We start from the raw sequence: 24,433 nt of genomic DNA, 5'->3' as shown, positions 1-24,433 counted from the left end.
CGATGTCTTCGCAACGAGTAATTCGTAGCTTGCACTTTAACGTTACTGAAAATTATTCGCTAATTATTGTAAATTCTATCATGTGCGTAAAAGTTCTCTCACAAGGTGAAATTTTGTATTGGCAGTGCAAAACAAAATAATTACACTACTAATTTACTCATTTAACATCACACACATCAGAAAGCCCTTACACTTTCCTCGGTTTCAGGAAATCATTTACAGTTAGTGGCGCATGCATTAATACACAATCACATTCTATGACAGGGGCCGCAAAAAGCATCTCGGCAAATTCAATCCACTCAGCGCTGTACACGTGAACAATCAGTTTTCCTGTGCGGCGAGGTTTCCTGTACAGTGTCGGCGTGATCTCACTTTTAGGGAATACTGGTGCGTGGTTGTCTGTGCCAGAGTTGATGTGCACTCAGTCTAAAGCAACTCGCCATGCAGTGCGCTGCCAATGCTACATTTAACCTGCTTAATCCTCGAGTCAAGTACGATATAGTGAACCAGGCTTTCTCGATTCAATCTAAATTACTGCAGGTCAGAGCACGAACGTTGTATCTACGTCGGCTTGACACTAAATTTGCCGGTCTCACTCGCATGAGACACGCGCAAACTGTTTAAAAGTCGATAAGAAAAACAAAGCTGTCATTAGGCAGGCCCAAGCATTAGGCGCGTGAGCGCGGTACAGCGCAAGAAACGTGCAAAGTAAATCTAGAAGACTGGTGGGTTGCATGCTTTGTTTTCCTCAAATCCGCTCTTCTTCTGCTACATTGGCGAAATCCTTGCATTTTTTTCTGCAATATTGCAGAAATACTGCAGAAGACACGTTTTCATCGCCAACAAACCCGCCGTAAAATCGGAAGCAGACCTACGCAGCGTGCGTTTCTGCGAGCGCCGCCGGCTGCCGATCCACACTACCGGAGTGACGGTGGCGCCACCTCTAGGTCGATCTCGCGGCGAATTGGACTGGTTGGTTCTGTGTAGTGAAGACAAAATTAGCCCAAAAACATAAATGCACACGTATAAAAAAAACAATTGTCGTATGTGTCGTGGAGTAGTACGTCAATCGTCGTATGTGTCCCTGCTGTGTGAGCTCCAAGTTTTGGCGCAATCGTCATCTCTACTTCACCAGTGCAGGCATCTTGAAACGGGCCGGGACATCCTGAGCAAACTTCACCGCAGGATGCCGCCATAGATACATATAGAAGCTGCCATATTTCCTAGCCGAGATCAAGCTAGTGTAGGCTCAAGCGTTGTAATGAATCACAGAGAACAATCTGGGTATTTCTGATCATTTGCATGTTTTGTACGGGGCAGTGGGCTCGCGTAACACCTTGGCCAGGTTCTTTGACTTGCACTTACATTGAATACCACACGGTAGTCTGATAGCCTAAAACATTTCGCCTCCATGAAAGCGAGAAGAACCATTCTTAGCAATAAATTAAAGGCGCAATAATAATCTCAATTCTCCAGACACCTCAACGGAAAGCTGATAGCAGAAGAGAGTTAAAGAAAGAAGTTGGAAAGAGGAGCTGTAATGGATGAGTATGCAATAACTTCGGTCTGTTGCCTTTCGTCCATGAAAAGTCAAACCTCACGGCCCACGAATGTCTCCTCCATACCGCCTAAGACACAAAGCGGCCGCGACGGCTTGCATTCACCACTCATTCCCGCGCTCAGTTGCCGTTTGTGTGAGATCAAACTCCCACGGAGGCAGCAACTTTAGAAGGCATCAATATTGGTGTATGCCCGGCAAAGCGTTGGGGATCCGGGCTTGTTCTCTATTTAATTTACGCTTTTTTTAATGTATACGAGAGGACAAATAAAAAGGTAAAAAAGGCATCAAAACTGCGCTGTCGCTTGGGTCGCAATTGAGTTCAAACCAAATACGTAGGAAGCAGTAACATAATATGCAAACTACTTACGGAATACTGTGCACAAAGCGTTCAGCAACGCTTTCGACTCTTCGGCTATCGCCACTGCGGCTTTGCAGGATACAACCATGATTCGTATTCGTTCTTTGCAATTAATGTTAGTCTCACTGAGAAATTTCCCGCTATCCACACCGAAAGCAACTTTGGTCACGTTTAATGTGGAGTCCGTAGCTGTTTGAGATTAGGTTCACCTAATCTTGAGCACCATACTGCTATAATGGCCTCGGCATTTTATTTTAGACATCAAAATACTTGTGCTTCTTTGTTAGGGTTCTCTTTTTGAGTATGAGTGTCACAGTTTATGCAGCACAACCAAGCTTGTTTTATGTATATATGAAACGACATAGAAGGTGTGCTTCCTGCTCTATTAAAGTCGAGGCTTATTACATTTCATTGCTAAATAACAAAGTAAGAAATGTGGTGGTGTTATCACATAGCCACGATACTTGATGGACTATTGATAATGGAACTCTTCCTTGTTTTCACAGCAATGTACGGATGTGACGCCCTACTAGGATATTCATGGAGATTATAAAAGCAATTTACAAAATACAAATTTCTATGAATTTCAGTGATTGAAAACATAATACAAACTTACCACTCTTGTACGAAAGGAAATCAGCGTAGACAGCGAAGTCTGCTTCCACGGGTCCGTTCTTGAAGATTTCTGTTTTAATCTGATTCATGTCACCTATGATGTTGTAGACTTTCTTTGCTGCAGAAGGAGTGGCAAGGTTAGCAATGCCGCAGTTTCACGTACCAGTTCTATATAGGTAGAGGTAAGATATAGGTATTTCTATAGAACTACATCCTACTATTAATTTTGTTTCAGAATGTGTCTTACTATACCGCGAAGAGATTATAACTGTCAAAACCTACTAAAAACGTCTGGCAACATTGCAATTTGGCATAGCGTATAACTGTCGGCAATTTCATTTCTCAGGCTTGTTTTCTATATTAAAAAAAGGTTTTTAAAATGTCCACTACCAAACCACGTTACCATTTTAACATCTTAAACAAAGAACATACGTTTTATATCTTATCGTGGTGGGTTACAAGTCGTCCTTGCGAAGAATCAGGCAACACAAGGCCAGATGAAAGAGCAGCATGTGAGCTCTTATTGCCATTTTTTAGTCACCACTCTCAGTGGAGGTCCCGTAATGGGCAGTGAGCTATTAAGATAAATATTTGACATTGATCTTAAAAACAAATTACACAGATGCGTAAAAGTATCTCACATGATCCACCTGCTTGAAGAGAGGAAAATTTCGGCGTAATTCGACGGTTTGTTGCTGTCTCACCGCTAGATATAGTTGGAAGCGCAACGATCCGTCTGGGCTGCGTTTTTCCGTAATAAGCTGTAGCTGGCAGACTTTAAAATTAGACAATCCACTCTTGCATTGCTTCAGTGGCGAGAAAAATATACCAGTGCCAAAGGAAGCAAGAGTGCTATAGATGAATGTTTTAGCGAAGGGGGTGAAAGCCCGGGCCACTCCTTCCCTGCTAATTCGAGGAATCTCCTGTCATCCGAAGACCGATGTGCCGGCGCGAGGATAAATGTTTCTTCTTCTATCCCGCCGCCGTTGCACCGCACTTCTTCGTCGTTCGAATGACTTGTGTTTCGTGAGCCCTGCCAGCAGCGCTACTGTTGTATTGTTTTCGGAGCACAAACTTTGCGGCTCTGGTGGTTTGTCTTGTCATTCCTTCCTGTGCTCGCCATCTCATCACGTCAGTACAACCACAGTATGGCACTGTTTGGTTTTCGTGCTCGCGACCTTCAAAATACGTCCCTATCACGGAAAGCTGACACCATGTGGCTTCGCTTTCATGGCTTGCGTCCATAGCTTGCGTCAACCCTTGAATCATTTGTTTGTCAACAGATTATTGGGTGCGAGGACATACCACAGCGCCACCTTTTAGTCGTGATGCACTAAGTAAGATAGCGCTCGTTGAACTGCTGCTGTGCGATCCTTTCATAGGCAGTTTAGCTGTGCACTAATACTACACTCATATATTTATTTATTTATTTACACTTCGTTTTGGGCCTAATTAAGCTTAATCTGAGGTATTAGGCTCACTGATTCAGAAAGGCAGCTCTTGATCGAGTCAGCGAATTGTCGAAGCATAGACCCATCTGATAACATAGGCGAGAACGCGGACCGACCTGCGTTGTTGTTGCCATTATGAAAGAAATTGAAGCTTCCACCCAACCAGTTAGCAGTATGCTACCAGAGAATCTCCATTCTCTGCCAGAATTCTCTCCTAGAGGAAACAGAGCTGTCAGGCGCTTGATAGATGATGAGCGCCTTCAAATAGCGCTCACGGAAGCGGCACCGTTCACCTGCATTTTTTTCACTCACTTACCTGCTCCCTTGAATGTAGTACAGCAGACAAGTTAGACAGTGAGATAGATGCGAATTAACCTTTATAGCAAATGGGAAAGACGTGCGTTCCGTGCAGCGAATTTTTGCGCACTGAATATAGCCGTCATTGGCACTGTTAGTTCAGGTGGATATTATTTTTCCCCCCGCAAAGTGGTTTTAGGACGCTTGCCTCAGCACATCGCAGCATGTAATACTCTATCTTTCGTCACCTGCTCTGTCATCTGAAATTAGTACGGAATAAAACTGATCATGCATACAGCTGCCCGTGGCGAAAGAATCTTCTAGTTCTCTTCAGTGAAACTTCCGTATCAACGCCTTCATTCAGATGAATGTGACCTGGCTTTCGCACAATCCTTATTTGTTCTGCAAGCGTACTGCTCCGCAACTTTTCCATTCTGCCAGCACTAGGTCTTCGTTAGCTTCACAAGTGGCAAGCGCAAATTAAAACACGCGCGCCGTTCCTTCTGCCGCTACTCACCGAACTGTTTAGTGCCAACTCCATGGGCGAAACCTTGCTAGCTAAAACGTCTGCTGCACACATCATAATCATAATTGTCGTCCTTGCCCATTGAGATATTTAATAAGGAAGAGTCCGCGAGCTTTTTTTTCTAGTAGCAATGGAAGCTTGCGCCGGGTTCCATCGCGTAAGTCCGGGTACAGAACAGCAACGGACCGTGGCAACAGCTTAAAAAAACTTCAGCGACATCAGTAACGATGCAATATCAAAAGGTTGTGGGGATTGAACATTTCCCTCGCCCGTACGAAGGGCTGACACCCTCTCTTTCCCTTTCACGAGGAGCTCATCATTTACCTCCTGGCCTCTTTCTCTCGGAGGTGTGTCTGAGAACGCGGGGGTGACAGAACTAGCGTAGCGAGCCGGACGCCCCCTCCTTTCCCCTCCCCTCTCATATCGGCGGACAGCATCTTCATCCTGGGGCGACGATGCCGCAACGCCGGAGCGCGCGGATGCTGCTACGGGACCGAAGAAAAGCATTGGGCGCTCCCAATAAACAGCTTGATGTGCCTAGGTGTGTCGTTCTTCACGGTCACGGCTATGGCTCGAACTAGCTGTGTGACGTATGGATTTTAAAGCAGAGCCCGAGCCCCGTTACACACTCCCAACAAAGTGCAATGCTAGCACTCGTTATCAAACAAAACTGCAGAAGTAAACGGGACTATTAGCGTTTAGAACGCACACAATCAATCGAGCGTCTGCTCCAGAAGCTGTAAGAGGAGTCACGTGATCCCACTTGCTCCGCTAGGTCGACGCTAGCGCCATTTGCTCCAGTGGTATCATTTGCGCTCAATAGTAGTTGCGGTGATGAACTTTACTACCTGTGATTTTCGTGTGCGGTGGGGCTCGCTCACCTACATTACGTTAGCACCATTTTAGATTCTCAGACGGCCCCGAAGGGCAGTGTTTCATTGTGGATGGTCCCACCTCTGCTTTGTCTCTTCATAAAAATTTGTTCCAATATGATTGGGATCAACGCAGTAGTCAAATTCGACGCGCAGAAGCGCCGATACGTTGTGGGAACGAGTGCAACGAGCTCAGCGATGAGAGTGCACTTGGTGTCCGTTCGCCTATAATACATGTACATTTTATGTATGTTGCATTTTCACCAATGTCTTGGGAACAAAAATTCAGTTCACGTGAAAATTTTTAATCTAAGACACGCAAATATTCCGTCGTGTACTTACGCACTTTCATACCATTTCGGTGAACACTGCCTACGAGGTGACATGCAGCGCGCAGGTATACGCGTGAGCAGTCGCAGGATATGTGCACTTTATCGCCTACCTTGCCAATGCGGCCGCGAGCTGTTCGCGCTGGACGTGAACAGTGTTTTGTACTTTCCTGAAGTCACACGGCGTGCTCGCGTATGTGCGACCGCGCGCATACACGTGCACGGCGTGCGACCTCCGGACAGCATACACCAACCACCTTTTCAGCGTGCGTTTTGACCCGCCCCGCTTTCATTCCGCCCCCCCCCCCCCCCCCCAATCTGCACAGCCTTGTTGTGGTGGTCTCTGATTCTAAGAGACAGTTGCAGTGCTGTGCACTCCATGTTTTTCACATTCTCCTACAACCGCACACAACAAAGAACCTCAAATCTCTGCGAGCATCCTCACCCTGCGCTACATCAGTCCATAGTTCGGCCTCCCGAAAATAGGAGGTAAGTAAAAGAGGACTTGGCATTAGCAATGTAATTGTTGGCCGCTAGGAGGTACAGCAGAGTACACAGCCCTGTTTAAATTACGTGATTATTTTATTGCTGTAGCCATAATGTTTCTAATTATTTGTTCATTCCTTCCACAGAATCCAGAGCAGGTAATCACGTCGCACGAAATGGATACAACAATCTTTGCGACAAATCTGCAGACTTAGGGCACAGAAGATTCACTTCAAGTTATACCACTGTTTCTCGGGATGCCTCCATCAAATAACCAAGCCACCACGCAGTATTTCCTAGTAATATTCATCTCTGAACGATTTCTTCATTGCATTGGTGCCTTCACAAATAAGGGCACAGACATTATGTAAAAACATTCCGTGCGCTATGGAGCTGTTTTCAAGTGGAACTCTTGTTTGGGCTTTTTGATGGATGTTGATTCTCAAATAATACGGTGCGATGAACGAGGACAAAGAGAGACACAAAGGACAGAACCACCACCTGGTGCGAGTCTTGTCGTTTGTGTGCCTTTTATGTCCTGATCCGTCGCACCGTATTAATATTGGAGCTGTGGAGCTGTATTATACCTGAAAACATTCAAAAATTGGTTGCCATTTCCAATCTTTTCCGAGAGTTCGAGTACGTACCGTAGTGCTTGTCTTCGCTGTAGCCCTTTTCGTAGCATTTGCGGCATTCACGGACGCACTTTGGGGTCGGCTTAATGGCCGTGCAATTGGGAAGTGGACCCACTATGTGGTGCTCGCATGGGGGGAAGTAGTATGGCTGGCAGCCGTCGTCTGTGCCGTACCGGCCCCATGTGACGATGCCGTCCGTCTTGTAAAAATCCCATGCGGCCGGTGGGAAACCTCCGTCGCACCTGACGGGAATCAATTTTGCCTTTCTTTATAAAAAATTGCGAAGTAAAAGTAAAGGCCCACAAACTTTACAATGTATTGAGAGGGTTATTACCATCGCCTCAAAGAAAGAAATAAATCATTTACACATCATGAAATTTAGAGAGCTTTAATTCAAGTGCGTTTTGCAACTTTACTTAGAATAAAAAGAAACTGCAAAAAATGCGATCATTACTCGCCTAGGGTAAATTTTGAAGCAGTGCAGGATCGACAGCCTCTGTGTGTGCGACATGCTTTTAAATAAAACGAACAAAGTCATACTGGAGTCGAGTGAAGGGCTTTGCGTTTTGCAGAATTTATTTTCACGTCACCCTGTAATTTTTCTCGTTTTCGTCGAATCGCCTTAGCAGCATTATATTCGCGAAGTTCTTAACTGTAAAAGGCACAATCCAGCAATGTCGCAGCTAGTCTAAAAGCATTTTCAGTGGTGATGCTAGTTCTAATTGCGACCTGAAAGGTAAGAACCTTCGAGAGAAAAATATGAAACTATATGCTACGTGATTGTTAAAAGTAAGAAAGCAGATATGAAAGCATTATTTGATGGCCATAAAAAAAAAAGATTTTGACTAAAAGTGTCTCGAAATTCTACATAACTGGCAACACACACTATAGCGCAAAAACAAAGAATGAATTGTGCGCAGTCAATATCTAAGAAGGGTTCTAGAGAAGAGCGGGCAGAAAACTGCGAAACAGCAAGCACGCAGGAAAATGGCGACCAAGTCGATCGAGCGTCAGCAGACGCGCATTCCAGATGGCGCCGAGAAAATTGTTCTCCGACCTCGTGGAGGCCTACTTAGGCTTACCAAATATGGAACAGCACATCTCACTGACATTATCAAAATGTCGGCGGGGATCAATCCACGCGAAGAGAAGGAAGATATAATAATTCCAAATATGAAGCAGCACTCCGTTCTGGTCATCACTACAAGTGCGGAGAGGAAGCTGAAGTACGTGAGCGTGAAACACCTCATGTTCGACGGTGAAAAAGTGGACACTTCTACCTACGTGGCCACCCCCGAGCACTGCGGCAAGGGAGTCATCCACGGGGTTCCGCTCGGATATTCTGTTGAAGAAATTCTATACCGCCTAGATCGCAAGGACAACCCCGAGATTCGAGGCGTCCGCAGGCTGGGCAAAGATTCCAAGTCGATCTTCATTCTCTTCAAGGAGAAAGAAGTGCCAAGATGGATTTATCTCAACGGGACGCCGCACAGGTGCCAGCTGTACCGCAAAAAAATACGAAGTATGCGTCGCCTGTGGCCGACTCGGTCATCGCGAGGACGTGTGCCCGGATCCGACGAACGTCAAGTGCCGTGGCTGCGGCCTCGAGAACCCGTCAAGAGAACACAAATGTGAACCAACATGCCAGGTCTACGGCAAAGGCCATGCCCTAGGAGACCCCAAGTGTCGAGAACTTTTCCGCACTCCCTACGAAGTGAAGAAGCGACATTGGAAGAAGATGGAACATGCAGCGACGACTGGTGGGGACATCAGAGTCGAAAAAGCGAACCGAAAGTAAAAGAAGACTTCGAATTCCGCGAGGACTCTTTCCCGATTCTGGAAACGAAACAAGGCAGATCACCGCCGCCGCCCAGAGACCGCTCCGATTCTTGTGCCAGGAGCCAGTCCAGGGGACGCTCAAGCTCAAGGGATACTGCCAACGCATGGAGACGAGGTAGGAGCAAGGAACGTACGGGTGTGAGTTTTGCGGGCAAGGTCTCCCAGGAAAATAATCACAGGGGTAAACGTGACGACGAAATTGAGAAATTAAAGCAAATGATCGAAAACTTAACGGGGATAGTCGATTCGCAGCGTTCCGAGATCCAAAACTTAAAGAAATCACAGAGGCAGGCAACACCTCAGCAACAACCCATTAGACAAACGACCTCCCAAGCGGTACGTCAACAGCCGCAGGTACAGGATAAGATGGTCACAGAGCCGTCCCTCCCACCACCGGTGAAACGCAAAATTCAAGACACCGACCCTATTCAGGCTATGGAGAAAAGGATGGAAAATTTGGAAAGGTTAGATGCCAAGATGAGTGAATTTATGAATCATATCAACATCCAAATTCAAGCTGTCCTCGGGGCAGTTCAGAAACAGGCCGAGGAATGCCAAAGGTTAAGGAATGAGATGGCCGCCATAAACGGGTGGCAACAAAATATAGAACAGGTCGTCTCGCAACTGCAAAATGGCCAGGCACGCAAATGAAAGTCAAATCTGGCAGTGGAACTGTCGCGGCTTCCGGCGCAAGCGGCCGATTCTGCAACAGTACCTTTTGCTATTAGATGAGACTCCATTGGCAATTGCTCTCCAAGAAACCGGGGGGCCCGCAAAATTGTCGGGATATCAGGCATTTCATAGTGGCAGGGGAGAGAAATCCTCGGTCACAACACTCGTGAAAAGAAACATTGCAGCCATTGAACACGATCTAGAGTCGAGAGAGATCGAGAACGTGTTTGTAGAAGTTTTAACCGGAAAACAGAAAGACCCTAGTCTATTCATTCTAAATTTATACAGCTCACCCAGGCAAAGGAAGGTGAGGTTCAGAGCTCTGCTTCGCAAGGCCCTCAAAATTTCAAACAACCAGCCACTGTTGATAGTGGGGGACTTTAATGCACATCACCAGGAATGGGGGTACCCGCACCAGTGCCCAAAAGGTAGACAGCTGTGGGAGGATACGCATAACTTATGGCTCATTTTGCGCACGGACCCCGACAGCCCAACGAGGGTGGGCAATAGCGCCAGTAAGGATACATCCCCAGACCTAACATTCTCGAAAAACGTAAAAGGTCTAGAATGGCATAATTCGGATCAAAATTTTGGCAGCGACCACTACATACTTGTCTCCACACTGAGGAAAGGCGTTAAAACACGCCGGGCTCGCGCGCCGGCCGTCGTTGAGTGGGATGAACTTAGAGATATCAGGAGGGCTCAGGAACTAGAGCCCATCAGAAGCATCGAGGAATGGGCGACGGCGCTCAAATCGGACGTTAGAGAGGCAACAAAATTGCTCGAAGGTGATAACGCCCCGGAGATTGCGGACAGCCGTCTTCTGCATATGTGGGAAGCTAAGCAGAGCATGGAGCGTCGTCTCAAAAAGCAGAAATGGAACCGCAACCTCAGAAGAAGTATTGCGCGGCATAATAAGGAAATCGAAGACTATACTTTCAAATTATGCGAACAAAATTGGGACAAGTGTGACGAAATGGAGGGGAGCATGAACCTTTCCAAGACGTGGAGCTTCCTCCGGCACTTGTTGGACCCAGACAACTCGAAGACGCAATCTGGTATAAGATTGGCAAAAGTGAGGCACGCTTTCGAAGGGAACGATGATGATTTCATGAACAAATTAATTGAGACGTATGTGGGAGAAACTTCACGAACCCCACTTCCTGACTATGGTGGAGCGCCTAACGAGGCGCTGGACGCCCCCATCACAGAAGCGGAAGTGAGGGCGGAGATTGTAAGACTTAAAACGAAGTCGGCTCCAGGCCCTGACGGAGTAACGAACAAAATGCTCAGGAACCTAGATGATGACTCCATTAGGTATCTAACGGAGTATATGCAGGAATGTTGGGAAAAAGGCGAGCTCCCACAACAGTGGAAGACGGCAAGCATTATTTTAATACCGAAACCAGGGAAGCCTCCTCAACTAGCAAATTTACAACCAATTTCCTTAACCTCATGCGTGGGGAAATTAATGGAGCACGTCGTCCAGACCAGACTGATGAGTTTCATGGAGCAGGGCGATCTGTGGCCACATGAGATGGTCGGGTTCCGTCCTCACTTGTGTACGCAGGACGTCATGCTCCAAATCAAACATGACATAATAGACTCAAAGTCTAAAGATGCGAAAGCAATTTTGGGGCTCGACCTCACGAAGGCTTTCGACAACGTAAAACATGAGGCGGTCCTGGAAGGGCTGAACAAGATTAATGTAGGTACCAGGACATATCGGTACATCAGGGACTTTCTGACAGGTAGAACGGCCTGCATGAAGTTCCAGACGCTGGAATCCCCCGCAATAGAGCTAGGGAGTAAGGGTACGCCCCAGGGATCAGTGCTGTCCCCCCTACTCTTCTTCGTGGCTATGAGGGAACTCCACGAGCAATTGGCAAAGCTCGAAGGATTAAAATTTAGTATATATGCGGATGATATCACCCTTTGGGTCAACCGGGGAAGTGATACGTGCGTCGAAAACCTGCTCCAAGCCGCCACCGACATTATAGTCGATTACGCGGCAGAGAGAGGCCTAGCGTGCTCGCCGCACAAATCAGAATTGTTTACATACAATCCGAAGCACTTAAGGTGCAAGGCACCGTCGGAGATCAAAATTAAAGTGGCGGGTAACAAGGTACCAATAGTCGAGCAAATTAGAATATTGGGCTTGATTCTCCAGTCACACGGACATAATGGCGAGACCATCAAGAGGCTGGAGAATCACGCGATGCAGACCCTGAGCCTAATTAGGCGGGTGGCCAACAGAGGCCGAGGGTTAAAGGAAAAAAATTTGATGAAACTGATACAGGCCTACATCTTCAGCCGAGTGAGCTACGCAACGCCGTATCTAGATTTGAAAGCGGTGGAAAAAGAAAAAATTGAGTCTCTAATTAGAAAATGCGTAAAAAGAGCGCTGGGACTGCCCATATGCACATCCACAGAGAGATTGATGGCTCTAGGGGTACACAACACATGGGCAGAACTTGCGGAAGCGGTGCGAACCTCTCAAATTGAGAGACTTAGCACCACGAAGACAGGAAGAGTCATTTTGACGAAAGTTGGAATAAATCCGGATAGAGGTCCCACGGTCAAGGTGGAGGTAGCTAGAGAATTCAGACAAAATTTGGTGATTACCCCGCTGCCAAAAAACATGCACCTAGAATATAACAAAGACAGGAGGAAAAAACAAGCCGAAGTATTAGAAATTAGATTCGGCGAAATGTCGGAACATGAAGTGGCCTATGTAGACGCGGCGGGATGTGGTGGCAGTTTCACGGTAGCAACGGTCGTCAGCGGCCGGAGCAATCCCGGGACAGCTGCCACTTTGCGCGGGCGGAACATAGAAATAGCCGAGGAAACTGCGATCGCGTTAGCTTTCGTCGGAACGGAAGCGAAGTTTGTCATCAGTGACAGCAAAACTGCCATACAAAATTTTAGCAAGGGCAGGATCTCGCCCTTAGCAGCCAGAATCCTAGGCCAGAAAAAGTTGGATAGGAAAATTCAAATAATTTGGACTCCTGCGCACGAAGCCGTCCCCGGCAACGAGGCGGCCCACAAGCTGGCTCGAGATCTCTACCGCCGAGCCGCTACAGGGCCACTGGATGACCGAGGAAGCGGAGAGCGCTTGCTAAAATATGGGGAGATCACGCAGCACTACAGATTGGATCGTGAACTGGTACCCCCCCCCCCCCCAAGACCCGAAATTAAACAGCAGACAAGCAGTGGCGTGGAGGCGACTGCAAACTTATACATATCCGCACCCGGTTATGGCGAACCACATGTTCCCTGAGGCTAGGAGTGACAAGTGCAATCCTTGTGGGGCGAGAGGGACCCTCGACCACATAATATGGGAATGCCCGTATTCTCCCAGGAGGACGAACAATATAGGCCGTAGAGACACCTGGGAGACCCTGCTGCGCAGCTGGGACCCTGAGCTCCAGCTCCTACTCGTCCAACTGGCTGAAGAGGCTGCTGGGACCCAAGACCTCCCGGCCTGCCTTTGAGGCGGCGGCACCCGCCTCTTGACCTGCGTGTCGGGGGTTGGGTAGATCACCTTATCTGTTGGACATTAAAGTTTAGTCCATCCATCCATCTGCAAAATATTTATAGTTCAGTTTGGGGCCAAGTTGGCTTCATCACGCTGTGGAGGGGGTTCGGAAACAACATACCCAGTTTTTTTCAGCCACCGTACCAACGACGCGGTCGTTGTTTTTTTTTTTTTCGGCATTTGAAGAAGCACCCAAAATATTAAAAAATATATCACGTGACTGCGCTCTTGCATTATAAAATAACGGCCCATTCGACAACGTTTGGACGAACGAAACGTACATACGTAGGGACCACGCCAAAGTGAACGACCGCCGTTCACGGGCTGCTCCATGGCCCAATTTAAAAAATAAAACCGAGGCTGCCTTGAATTAGGAGACTTCGGTGCTTTTTCTCTCTTTTTTTTGTTTTGTTTATCGGTGGTATAGATCGATAAAAGCTCGGTCCGAGTTAGCTGTCGCGGCCTGTCCACCGTTTATTGCTGATCATGGCTCGGGCTTTCCATGTCCCAGCAAAATATGCTGATGCAGTTTTGAGGCTATTCTGACAGTGGTGTCCGTCGGCCGCTCATTTCGAGACTGAGATCGTGCACACTTCATCGATTCAAAACGCACTTAGTAGCGCTTCAGTACGGTCATAGAGAAACATTCGTATGTTTCTCTCTCTCTCTCTCTCTCTCTCTATATATATATATATATATATATATATATATATATATATATATATATATATATATATTCATGTTTGTCTAGCTTTCTTTGAATGCTGGAAAAAAAAAACGATCACGTAGGAGGTAGGTTATAAGAAAAAACAGGTCGGTTGTATCTTAATCCCCTCTACAACATGATGAAAGGCACTTGGCCTTAAATTGAATACTAAACTTTTTGACTAATTTATCTAAGTTAATTAGGTAATTGAACGGAATATAAAAAGTACCCCGAAGAGCACTACATGACGACAAACAATACGTCGTTGCTTTCGGCCAGCTACAGTACTCCGCATTTTTATAATCCTTGGTTCACTTAGGTGAAACACCCTGTATAGAGAGTATCTACAAATCCCTATCTATTTGCCGCCCAGCACTAGCATAGCAGCAAAAGACCACAATTGAAGAAGTGGCGTCTATAGGTATGACTCCAGAGGCAGAAATCAGTGCTGCACAAAGTGACTTTCACGTCTTCAAGGTATACTGCGCACACACAAAACAACGACTAGAAGCCCCCCCCCCCCCCCCCCCCCCCTCCCAACAAGCGCAGACTCGCGACTGAAATTCATATGGAAGGAAACACATCTTATATGCCTTCAAGTGTCATATCTAATCCCATGCGCAGTTCAGAAATCTGCCTCCTTTTTCATAAAGGTTGATTGAACGGTCGCTTACACAATCATCCCCACGCTTACCAATGAAAAACGCCTCGGCAAGTTCACGTGCGACTTGGTCTCTGCTTCTCTTTAAATTTTTTGTTTTCTTCAGCAAAGGTAGGCATGGCTTGTCACGTGTAGCTCCCGGACAAGCGCCGCAGTGCAAGGCTAAATTCGACCCTGTGTTAGTCCTCATAAAAAGCTGGTGTTTCCTTAAGCGGTCATTTAAACATCTGCCCGGGACGCTTGAAGGCATATAAGATATGTTTCCTTCCATATGAATTTCAGTCGCCAGACTGCGCTTGTTGGGGGGTGTACCTTTCTGGTTCTTGTTTTGTGTGTGCGCAGTATACCTTGAAGATATGTCTGACCGACTCGCCCAACAACGCACTTTTTTAAACTTCGACTTTCACGTAATTGTTACGGAAGCAGCGATTATCGGTGTTGCTAATCGAGTTCTCATCTGTTCTCACAAATATTCTACCTTCAGCAATTGTTGGCTAAGATGACCTTCTGCACTGCGCCGTAGGAACTTTGGCAAATTGCATTATATTTTGTGAACAAGAATGGCTCGGTGCGGGTGATGGCTTTATTGCCGCCAAATGTAATGCGCTATGCACAAAAATAAAAATGTGAAATGATGACAAACAGTGACCGATGCAGATAAGGTTAGCTGACGATGCTTACAACAATTTCTCACCTTGGCGAAAGCGACAAACTTGATCAAGAGTTAGTGAGGACAATAAACAGGTAAAGGGATTCACTTGCGACACGCTGGCAATTTTCATGTGCGAAAGCAATGGTTAGTAATCAGGAGAAGCTGGGGTGAAGCGGTATTTAGGGTTGATATCTCTTCGAAGACTGTACAACTACCGAGAAGTATTTTACATATTCCTGGTGTGCGGGCAGGTGGCCAGAGTAATTTCTCATCGCCAGGGGGCAAAGAAACGGATCAAAACATAAACGAATTTCCTGGATTCTCTGGCTACGTTCTGTGTAATAGCACCGCACATGAACGGAATTACTGGTGTCTCACCCAAATCCACAACTAGTACAGCAGGTGACGAGGTCCTCGGCGGAGATGTTCACCTGGACTCTTCCGTTGGAATGAATGCAGATTCGGTCGGATATGGCTTCTACCGCTCCAAACGCCTGCAGTACGACAAAGTCCTCTTTAGGAAATTTGTACACTCCCAATACAAATTCTTGATATATAAGAAGAACATCATTTTTAGTGGCATTCATTGTGGCCCAAGAGTAAAATCAGGTTAGCTGTCTTATTAACACGAAAGTGTTACTTCACTATGTTCACAGATTTCTGTCCGCAGACCGTGTCAACAAACCGTGTGCGCAGACCATGTTCTCATACCATGTCCGCAGACCGCATCCGCAAAATCGTGTCCGCAGCAGTTGCGGGTAATTGAGAAGCGGTAGAGGTTAATGAGTTGGTTCAATTATAGAGGCTTACGTAATGTTGCTGTAGAAAACATAATTAGGCCAATAAGTGAATTTGGTAATTAATTAGAATAACTGGTTCACAGGAAAGGAAAGTCGCAGTATCTGCCACACTTGTTCTGTGGACACCTGAACCACGCCTTAAGGGAAGGGAGGAAGGTAGGAGTGAAAGCGGAAAGAGAGAAACGGGTGCCGCAGTGGATATGACGTCATAAATGTGACGTCTCGCAACCGGAGTTAGAGCCAAAAAGGGCATAGGAAGGGATTGGCGCGCAATTTGAAAGTATCAGACTAAAATGGGCAAGCAAAACGTGAATTAAGCTACTTAGAAGCAACCAGAAGCAGCCAACAGCCGCATCCGTGCTTTCGCATTACTCCAATGTATATTCTGCAGTGCTCTTTACATTTTTCTCTTGAATTCTTCCTCCGTACCTCCCCGAGGTGCTCGTCGATTTGAAGGGCGACGTTTAGTTCACACACACAGTGATACGAAGGACGACAACTTGCAGTAACAGGACGAAACTTAACTTTATGTAACAAAAATTCGAAGTACAGAAAACATATTTACAAAATACAGAGAGGCAATTGTACTTGACAAAAGACTCACTCAAGCTACACACTGCTCTGCAAGCAGGTGCGTTAACTGACACATGAGCTCATAGCTCTCGTTACGACTTCTAAGGCAAGGCCCGCCTGCTACCGCAACCGTAATTTCATTGAAAATCAGAACCGGCGATCGCGGTGCGGTGCGCTCTGAAATAACCACCGCCGAGAGTTCAAGACACGAAGAAACGCAAACAGCTCAGCGCTACCAAAGCTATGCTCCTCTCGTCCGGCTCGCTAGAGAAGTCCGGAAATTTCTGGAAGTAATGGCCTGCATGTGTGATCGTCTCAAGGACACGAAGTGAAGAGTACCGGGTCCATGCGGTGGAATGTATGCTTGGGCCAGCTTGCCTTTGCACCCATGTCGACTGGGCGAGCAGGTGGAGCGCGGTGGCCGGGATTGGGCAATCGTCCGTGCCTGCGTCTGGTGGCTACTGCGCCCTTCCATCTGCGCCGCTCTCTCCGGCGTGCGCGCCGAAACGTTCGGAAATAGACCATCGCGGCCTTACACCAATATATCCGAAGCGGAAACCAATTTTCTAAACCTAAAACCTATTGGATCATTGAATATTCTCCTTTAAGATTGCACTTTTTCCGCACAATAAGCGAATCGCTCTTGTTTGATCATCTATAGCGATTTGCGTACGGGTGTCTCACATCACTGCATTTTCTCACCATTTTCTTCATCTTTTTCGAACTTTTATTTCTTGCCTGATCGTCGCATTTGCTGTTGGGCGGTTTGCTCATTTTCAGATCAATCATCCCAGTATATTGTTTCTGGCTGTTTGTATTTCTTGTATGCAGACTTTAAACCGGTGTAACACTCCATCAGTTTGAGGGGCTCAGTGTCGCCTCCAAATTAGCGCTTTTTGAATGCAGTTGTCAATCTTTTTGAAATAGATTTTATTTTATTATGTAGAGATGCTTGTTTTCTGTTAAACTGTAGAAAGTAACAGAGCTTGGTTTCCCGGGAGCGTCCTGGTTTCAACTGGATTGCATACTGCTTCGTGGAGACCTTCTAAATAGCATATGTGCGTAGAGCAATATTTGAATATCACAAACGCCGCTTCTGAGTTAAAACACAGTCGCAGAGAAGGAATTTCATGTTACACTACACGGATGAAGCGGTTTGCACATCGACTCTTCAGTATAGCAAAATTCATTTCTTTTTGTGTCAGAAAATATAGCCTTTGCCTTCTCGTTATGCCCTTCAGGGTGGCAAAACAGATAAACTAGTGCGCTCCCTTGATTTTCTAGTTAGTGAGGACAACAAGTTCCCTTTTTATAACTGTAGCTGATGCCCCCCAATTGCCCAACATGACGTATAAACTCAGTGCGATTGAAGTAAGTTTAAAAGATTGATCTCTTGACAGTTCCGCACGCAATAATTTCTGTCCAGCATAAGCGGGGGCAAACAACGGTACGGGTTCGCCAATGTGCTCAGCCAACAAGATCCGCATGACGACTGGTCACGGATGACGTGAATGCTGTTGCAGTGGGGCCATTGCTCTCGAGCGTCAAAAGACTCGGGCAGGTCCTTGGGAATCTCTTCATGGTAGAACAAGGGCAGCCTGTAGTTCTTGCTGTCGGGGTGGACACCCATGAGACCCTTGATGAAGCTGAGGGGGGTGTTTTTGCCGAAATTCCTGCAGGCCTGCACCAAATATTGAACTCAAGATTTTATCATACCCTCAAGTAAGTCGCCTGACCACCTTTCACGAAATATAATAGATCAGTTTTCATTGCGATAATTCCCCAACGGTTTTCGTCCATCCTATGATCTCGAATAAATACTTCGATACTCTTTAGCATGGAGGCCCCTAAACATTGACCTTAAAATTTTATTTTAGAGGATTCCCAATTCCAATTCCCAAAGCCAATTTCCCCTTTCTTGGTAAACTCAGAAATGTTGACAGTTAACAAAGAGGGCTTGAAGAGGCATCAAAAAAGTACAGTGGTTTAACACCATGCATAAAAAGTGAAGAGGATGGAAGATTATCCTGCTCTTCGCTCCCCGCGTGTCTAGCTTTGCCTATTTTCTGTGCTCTCTCCCTGCTTTGTGAGTGCTCTGAAAGCAACCAAATCAACAGATGCGACGTCCGAGATCGAGATTGATGTGTGAATATGCCCTAGTCCACAGCTGCCTTTTCATTTATAGAATGACCAAGAAAATATCTAGGAACAAGGCCTTTTTTTTTTTTTTCGGGGGTGGGGACGGCGTTGGAAAACATGCCTTGCTGAGGCGCTTTTACAAATTTTCGCAAATTGGCCAATAAGTGAACCAATTATCGTATTATTATTATTATTATTATTATTATTATTATTATTATTATTATTATTATTATTATTATTATTATTATTATTATTATTATTATTATTATTATTATTATTATTATTATTATTATTATTATTATTATTATTATTATTATTATTATTATTATTATTATTGATGATGTTTCCGCGGCCATAAAGAACTCCTCGTTTCTTCTTTATGCTGAAGATATAAAAATATTCAAGGTAATACATTCTTTTCAAGATTGCGTGTTGTTGCAATCGGACATATCTGCTTTTTCTGATTGGTGTGCGATGAATCGACTTACCCTCAATTCTTCCAAAACTAGGGTTGTGTCCTTTACTCGTAAAACACATAGCTTTCTCTACCATTATTCTGTGAATTCCGTGCTGTTGGATAGGGTTGATGAAATTAATGACCTTGGTGTACTTTTTGACCGCACCCTCAGCTTCTCCTCTCACACTAACCGCATTGCTCAGCGGGCTATGCGCACACTCGGATTCGTTTGCAGACTTTCGAGAGAGTTCCATACTCCACTTCCGTTCCTAAAACTGTACCTGTCCATATGCCTGCCGGTCTTGGAGTATGCGTCGGTTGTTTGGAATGGCACTTGCAAGTCGAACTTGGACAAGGTTGACAGAGTACAAAAAAAATTTTTACGGATATTTCATTATCGCTTTCCTTGCGCAACTTCCCCCTCTCGCTCCACCAGGAGCGCCCAACTGAATCTTTCTACCCTTCACTGCAGTCGTATCAGACTTGATATCATATTTCTGTACAAACTCCTTCATGGCCACATTATGTGCCCTCAGCTCTTAGAGTACATCCTACTGCGCGTTCCGCGAAAGAGCATGAGGGAATTCAGACCATTTCAGGTTTCTCCTCTTCATTCCCACTCCCCTCTGGACAGGATGCAGTGGTTATTTAACTCTTTTTGTCCTCACCTTGACATCTTCCAAAACTCGCTCTGTTCATTTACATTGGATGTTCGTAGCGTTGTATTCTAAATAGTACTTAACACTTAAAACTCCCACTTTCTAGCCTTAAATTGTATTTACTTCACTTTTTGCTTTTTCTCCTGTTCAATGCTGTCTGTATCGTGAACTACTTTTTATCCGTTTCTTACTTATATTTCAACTTTAAACTTTATATTCGAATCTTACTGCCCCTTGTTCAATTTTACTTCTTTATTGTATTATTCTGTATTTCTAGCCTGTGTTTTAAGTACCATGCACTTGTTGCGCCTGGAAGGGTTGTTTATTTTATGTATATTTCTATATTACTATAATCAATGTCAGTTATTTGTTGTTCTTTTTTTTTTGTCTTCTATCTACCGTTCGTTTTTTTTTTTGTTTCTTTATTTCCTGGTGTGCTAAAAAATTCTCTCACTGTGTATATAAGTGATGCTACTCATTGTTTGCTTACTTTCCGTGATACTTTTCGTCTGTTTCATTTCATGTATTATTTATTTCTTTTTTTGTGTTCTCTTTGTGTGTGTAAACATGTTTGTGCTTTTTCATTTTTGTTTCTTTTTTTTTATTTGTGCTGCAGCACAAAGACCACATGGTTGTTCCTGCGCACATTAAATAAGGATTGATTGATTATTATTATTATTATTATTATTATTATTATTATTATTATTATTATTATTATTATTATTATTATTATTATTATTATTATTATTATTATTATTATTATTATTATTATTATTATTATTAATAACGAAGATATGTCGGAAGTGCAGTACAAAAGTGATTCTAGGTATAGCTCGACTGACAGTACTAACACGGAGAACCCCATTCGCGTCACAGGGTTCGTGAGTTCAAACCAAATATTATCATAAATGAAGCACAACTATTTATTAAGAACCGAAATAAAACACTATGTAGTACAAGCTTGTATTTCACCTGCCTTCCGAGCCAGCGAGCCGGTTACGTCGCGTGCAGCGTACGGAGCACGCATGTGCTTATGAGATTGGTATACGTTCTTGTCTTTGAAGAAACACCTCCTTCGGACTGTATACTTATTCTTCTACTGCAAGTATTCTTTGGTAATGCCGCAATAATAAAAACAAATCCATATATAGATCGCATGCTGCAGGCCAAAACGATGGTCAACGATAGGGCCACTTTACTTCACAGTACCGATCATACTTTAGCAGTTTTTAAACAAATTATATACGACAATATAATTACATAGAGGACTTACCTCGAGATGCACTTCCTACGTTTTCCCTAACGTGGGACGCATTCGCAATCAATATTCACTCATCCCCGTCTGTTGTCTGCTCTACAGTACAGACGTGAATAAAAAGTTACCCGCCTATAATTAAGTATCCTTCATGAAAATACGCGTCAGGTTGCCCAATCAAGACGGAATGCAGGTGGCATGGCGCGGTGCGCCTGCGGGGGCGCGTCAAAGCACGTGCTTGTGCAAGAGAAAGCACACGGCGCAGCCGTGAAGGCAGGGAGCTGAGCCGGCAGCGTCCAGTGTGCGCCCACGCAACAAAGCAGCGCGAGACGTCTGCACGTGCGCGGAAGCGAGCGAGCGAAAGGAGAAAACTTGCACGGGATGCCTAGGTGGTGCCGCCGCGTGTATCCCCAGTTTCTATTTTTCTGTCAGAGATGGCGCTCGCTGTCAGGAGCATCAGCGCCGCTCGACGGTGCTTTGGAAGACTATAACCTCAAGTTGTTGAATGTTGAAGCAATGAAGATACCTGACAGCAGTATTGGCTCCCCCCCCCCCCCCTGCTTTGTCCATGCTACTTTTCACCGAACAAGCTTGCCTCGTTCGATGTTTTAATGACCTGCTGCATTCTTTGCTGCTTTCACCCCCCTCATCCTCTACGAATGATCCCCACGCTACGCGCTCCCTCTGTGCACCGCGCCAGCACTCGTGCACGCCAACACCTCCTGCACGCCGTGGCCGACTGAAAAAATGGACGGTGGAACACGGATGTGCCTTTTCGGCCCAAGATTGTCTTCTCTGAGCGCAACCAGATTTTTACATTCCATCAATATTCTTATCAGCACTCGCTGCCAAATGTATATTTCTTGGTTCTATTTAAAAGTTATGTTTTGTGCGCACATTCCTGGCCTAAAGCTTTGCGAGCTGCAGAATGCAAAACAAAAATAATAATCTATCGCCTCTTAGTCTCCAAGGGTACCCAAAAGTTCGCTTATTATTTAAGCAAATAAAACTCATTTTTAATTACTTAGTTCTGCTTTTCATTAAGCTTTTAGCATGGTTGGAACCGGTTTTATTTATTTTTTTAATCCTGAGCCTATCGTATTTTATTTTCATGTACGCGTAGATATGCTCTTAAGCAGAAATAGCTGAAATTTTCCCAGGGACGACATTTTCGTGCTCCATGCTATTGTACCCCATGCCTGAGGGGCCGCATACAAAAGTAAGGGATCCCTAGGTCAACATGGAGGAGTTTTTCATTTTTTACACAATTAACGTACATGTCATTGCTAACGATGGTCGACAGAGTTGCTTTTCGGTCAGCCTCAGCCTACTTAAGTTCGGAGAATTTCTCAAAATTTGGGCTCCATTTGCTGTATACAATAGTATTGTTTGTTGTATTATTATTTGTGGTAACAATGCGCAGGTGTTATTGAGTAAAAATTACGATTTTCTGAAATAAAATGCTGTAGTGTGGCGAGAACTTTCCAGCCTCAAAGCTGTTCTGTACGCCCTTAGCTTTCACGTCTGCTTTGCAAAAGAAAATTACTCTTACTATTCTAATCAGGCTCGGAGCGTACAAATACGCGGATGATGTGTTACTGCTTCGCACTCTTGATCAGTCAGTATTTGGTCTACGCATAGAATGCTGTTAGCTCCCATATATTTTATGACCAGAAATATTTAGACTGACCCGTTTCTGCATGAAGGTTTCATCTCTTTTTGCTTGCAATGCCCATCTGATCTTAAATTCTGCTTTCAGGGCCAGCACCATTTCCATTTATGCTGTGCATCGCTCCGGCGACTGCAATACAATACCATGAGTATCGTCAGCATTGATGTAATGAGGCATGGAGAAGAAAGAAAACAAGCATTTAGGCACTTGGAAGCTGTGTGGAGCGGTAGCAGATGATGCTTTATATAAATAGTCATATTTCACTTCAGCCCACTTTTTCTATTGGCCAGCGCTTAATACTTACCCCTTTTTCTCTTCTTTAACGCATAACAAGTGTCAATGTCATACCTCTCAGCAGTCGAGCTGTGTCAGCGTAACTCTTTTCCATGAACCTACGCATTAATTATTCCTCTATAGACACTTCACGTGTTTTTTGTCAGTAAATTCCGTTGCTGCACGCGAACTTTGCCATTCGCCTGAAAGAAATTACGTCAACGTGTTCTGCATTTTGTTCCCGCTAATCGGCGGCGGCGGCGCGACTTTCGATATGACTCGGTCTCGAGCCGGAAAGCGCCTTGCTTTTTGTATTACCTGAAATAAACCAAGCATGTAACCTGCAACATGTTTACTAAATTTGCACGCGCATAACTTCCATATGCAGCACAAGAGGCAATTTTGTTTTGGCAGGAAAAGAGCTTTCCTTGATGCTTACTGTACTACGAACTTCCCATATCTCGATCATTGTTTCTATACAGTGCTTGCTTATAACGCCAAAACGCAACAACAACAAAAAATCCCTGGTATTGTGGCTATATATTTAGAAACTTCGCTGCAGAAGAAATTGATTAGGCATATCTTACTTCTCCTGCAGGGTTGTGACAGGAGCTGCTGAAATCTCCCTAACGGAGATATGACACACGATAACTGCGCATGGTGAGCCACACTGACAGTATATTTGTTTTGATTTTCTCTGTTTCCGCAGATGCCGTATCTATTACAAGGGTGACATCGACATTGCTGAAATACAGGTGTTCATAATCAGATGGAATCCCACAGCATCGACAGTGGGAGAGGCTGAACGAGACACCTGGTTGAGTTTTCTCGGACGGCATCTGGAACTGCCCACAATTTAGCTCCTTGTCCTGCACGTGCACAATACCGGCGCCGCCTTTTGTAAACTCCCCACTCACCAGCCACCTAAACACAGATGCTGTCACTGAGCCTTCCAGTGAACCTGGCACCGGTAAGACCTTCCGCACCCGATCTTACTCTACAAACCTCTGGGCCACATGCGTGCTCTGTTATTACTAAATAAATAAATCTCATTCCCAATACATACTTTCGGTTTTGCTTCAAGGCATTTTTCCAATGAGTTGCACAAACAGCTCTATGCATGTGAATGGCTGCAAGCAAGGGCTTGGCAAGAAAACATGAAACCAATACATATATTGGCTCGAGTTGCATTTGGGTCGAATTCCAACAAAGGTACGATAATTGTGCTAGTTTTTTCCAATGCTGAGCCGGTATTGGTCCGATGCTGTTGTGCTACATTGAGTCCCAAAGCGACTCAGGCTATGAGAGACGTTGTAGTGGAAGACTTCGGAAATTTTGGCCACCTGGGGTTCTTTAACGTGCGCTGACATCGCAAAGCACACGGGCACCTTGCTTTTTCCCTCCGTT

The 24,433-nt window shown here is 45.2% G+C and overlaps 1 protein-coding gene across 1 annotated transcript; it reads right to left on the bottom strand.

Annotated features, from left to right (window-relative positions):
- Positions 1-873: 873 nt before the first annotated feature.
- On the bottom strand, positions 874-22,852 carry LOC146199781 (cathepsin B-like). Its single transcript, XM_084592196.1, has 6 exons — positions 22,772-22,852; positions 18,031-18,252; positions 15,577-15,692; positions 7,143-7,372; positions 2,536-2,652; positions 874-979 (listed from the first exon to the last, which is right to left on the bottom strand). Exons 1-6 carry the CDS (start codon positions 22,850-22,852, stop codon positions 918-920), a joined length of 828 nt encoding a protein of 275 aa, XP_084448322.1. The 3' UTR covers positions 874-917.
- Positions 22,853-24,433: the final 1,581 nt, after the last annotated feature.

The sequence above is a fragment of the Amblyomma maculatum genome, chromosome 2, assembly GCF_055883805.1.
Source record: "Amblyomma maculatum isolate TAMU_Amacu chromosome 2, ASM5588380v1, whole genome shotgun sequence".
Lineage (NCBI taxonomy): Eukaryota > Metazoa > Arthropoda > Arachnida > Ixodida > Ixodidae > Amblyomma > Amblyomma maculatum.
This window is presented reverse-complemented; position numbering and strand designations above follow the sequence as displayed.

Coding starts and splice junctions, on each gene's coding strand:
- LOC146199781 (XM_084592196.1), bottom strand. CDS start 22,852: ATGGTGCTGGCCCTGAAAGCAGAATTTAAGATCAGATGGGCATTGCAA. Junction 15,693..18,030: donor CTTGTTGGCTGAGCACATTG/GCGAACCCGTAC, acceptor GTCGTACTGCAG/GCGTTTGGAGCGGTAGAAGC. Junction 7,373..15,576: donor TGTACTAGTTGTGGATTTGG/GTGAGACACCAG, acceptor GATTCCCGTCAG/GTGCGACGGAGGTTTCCCAC.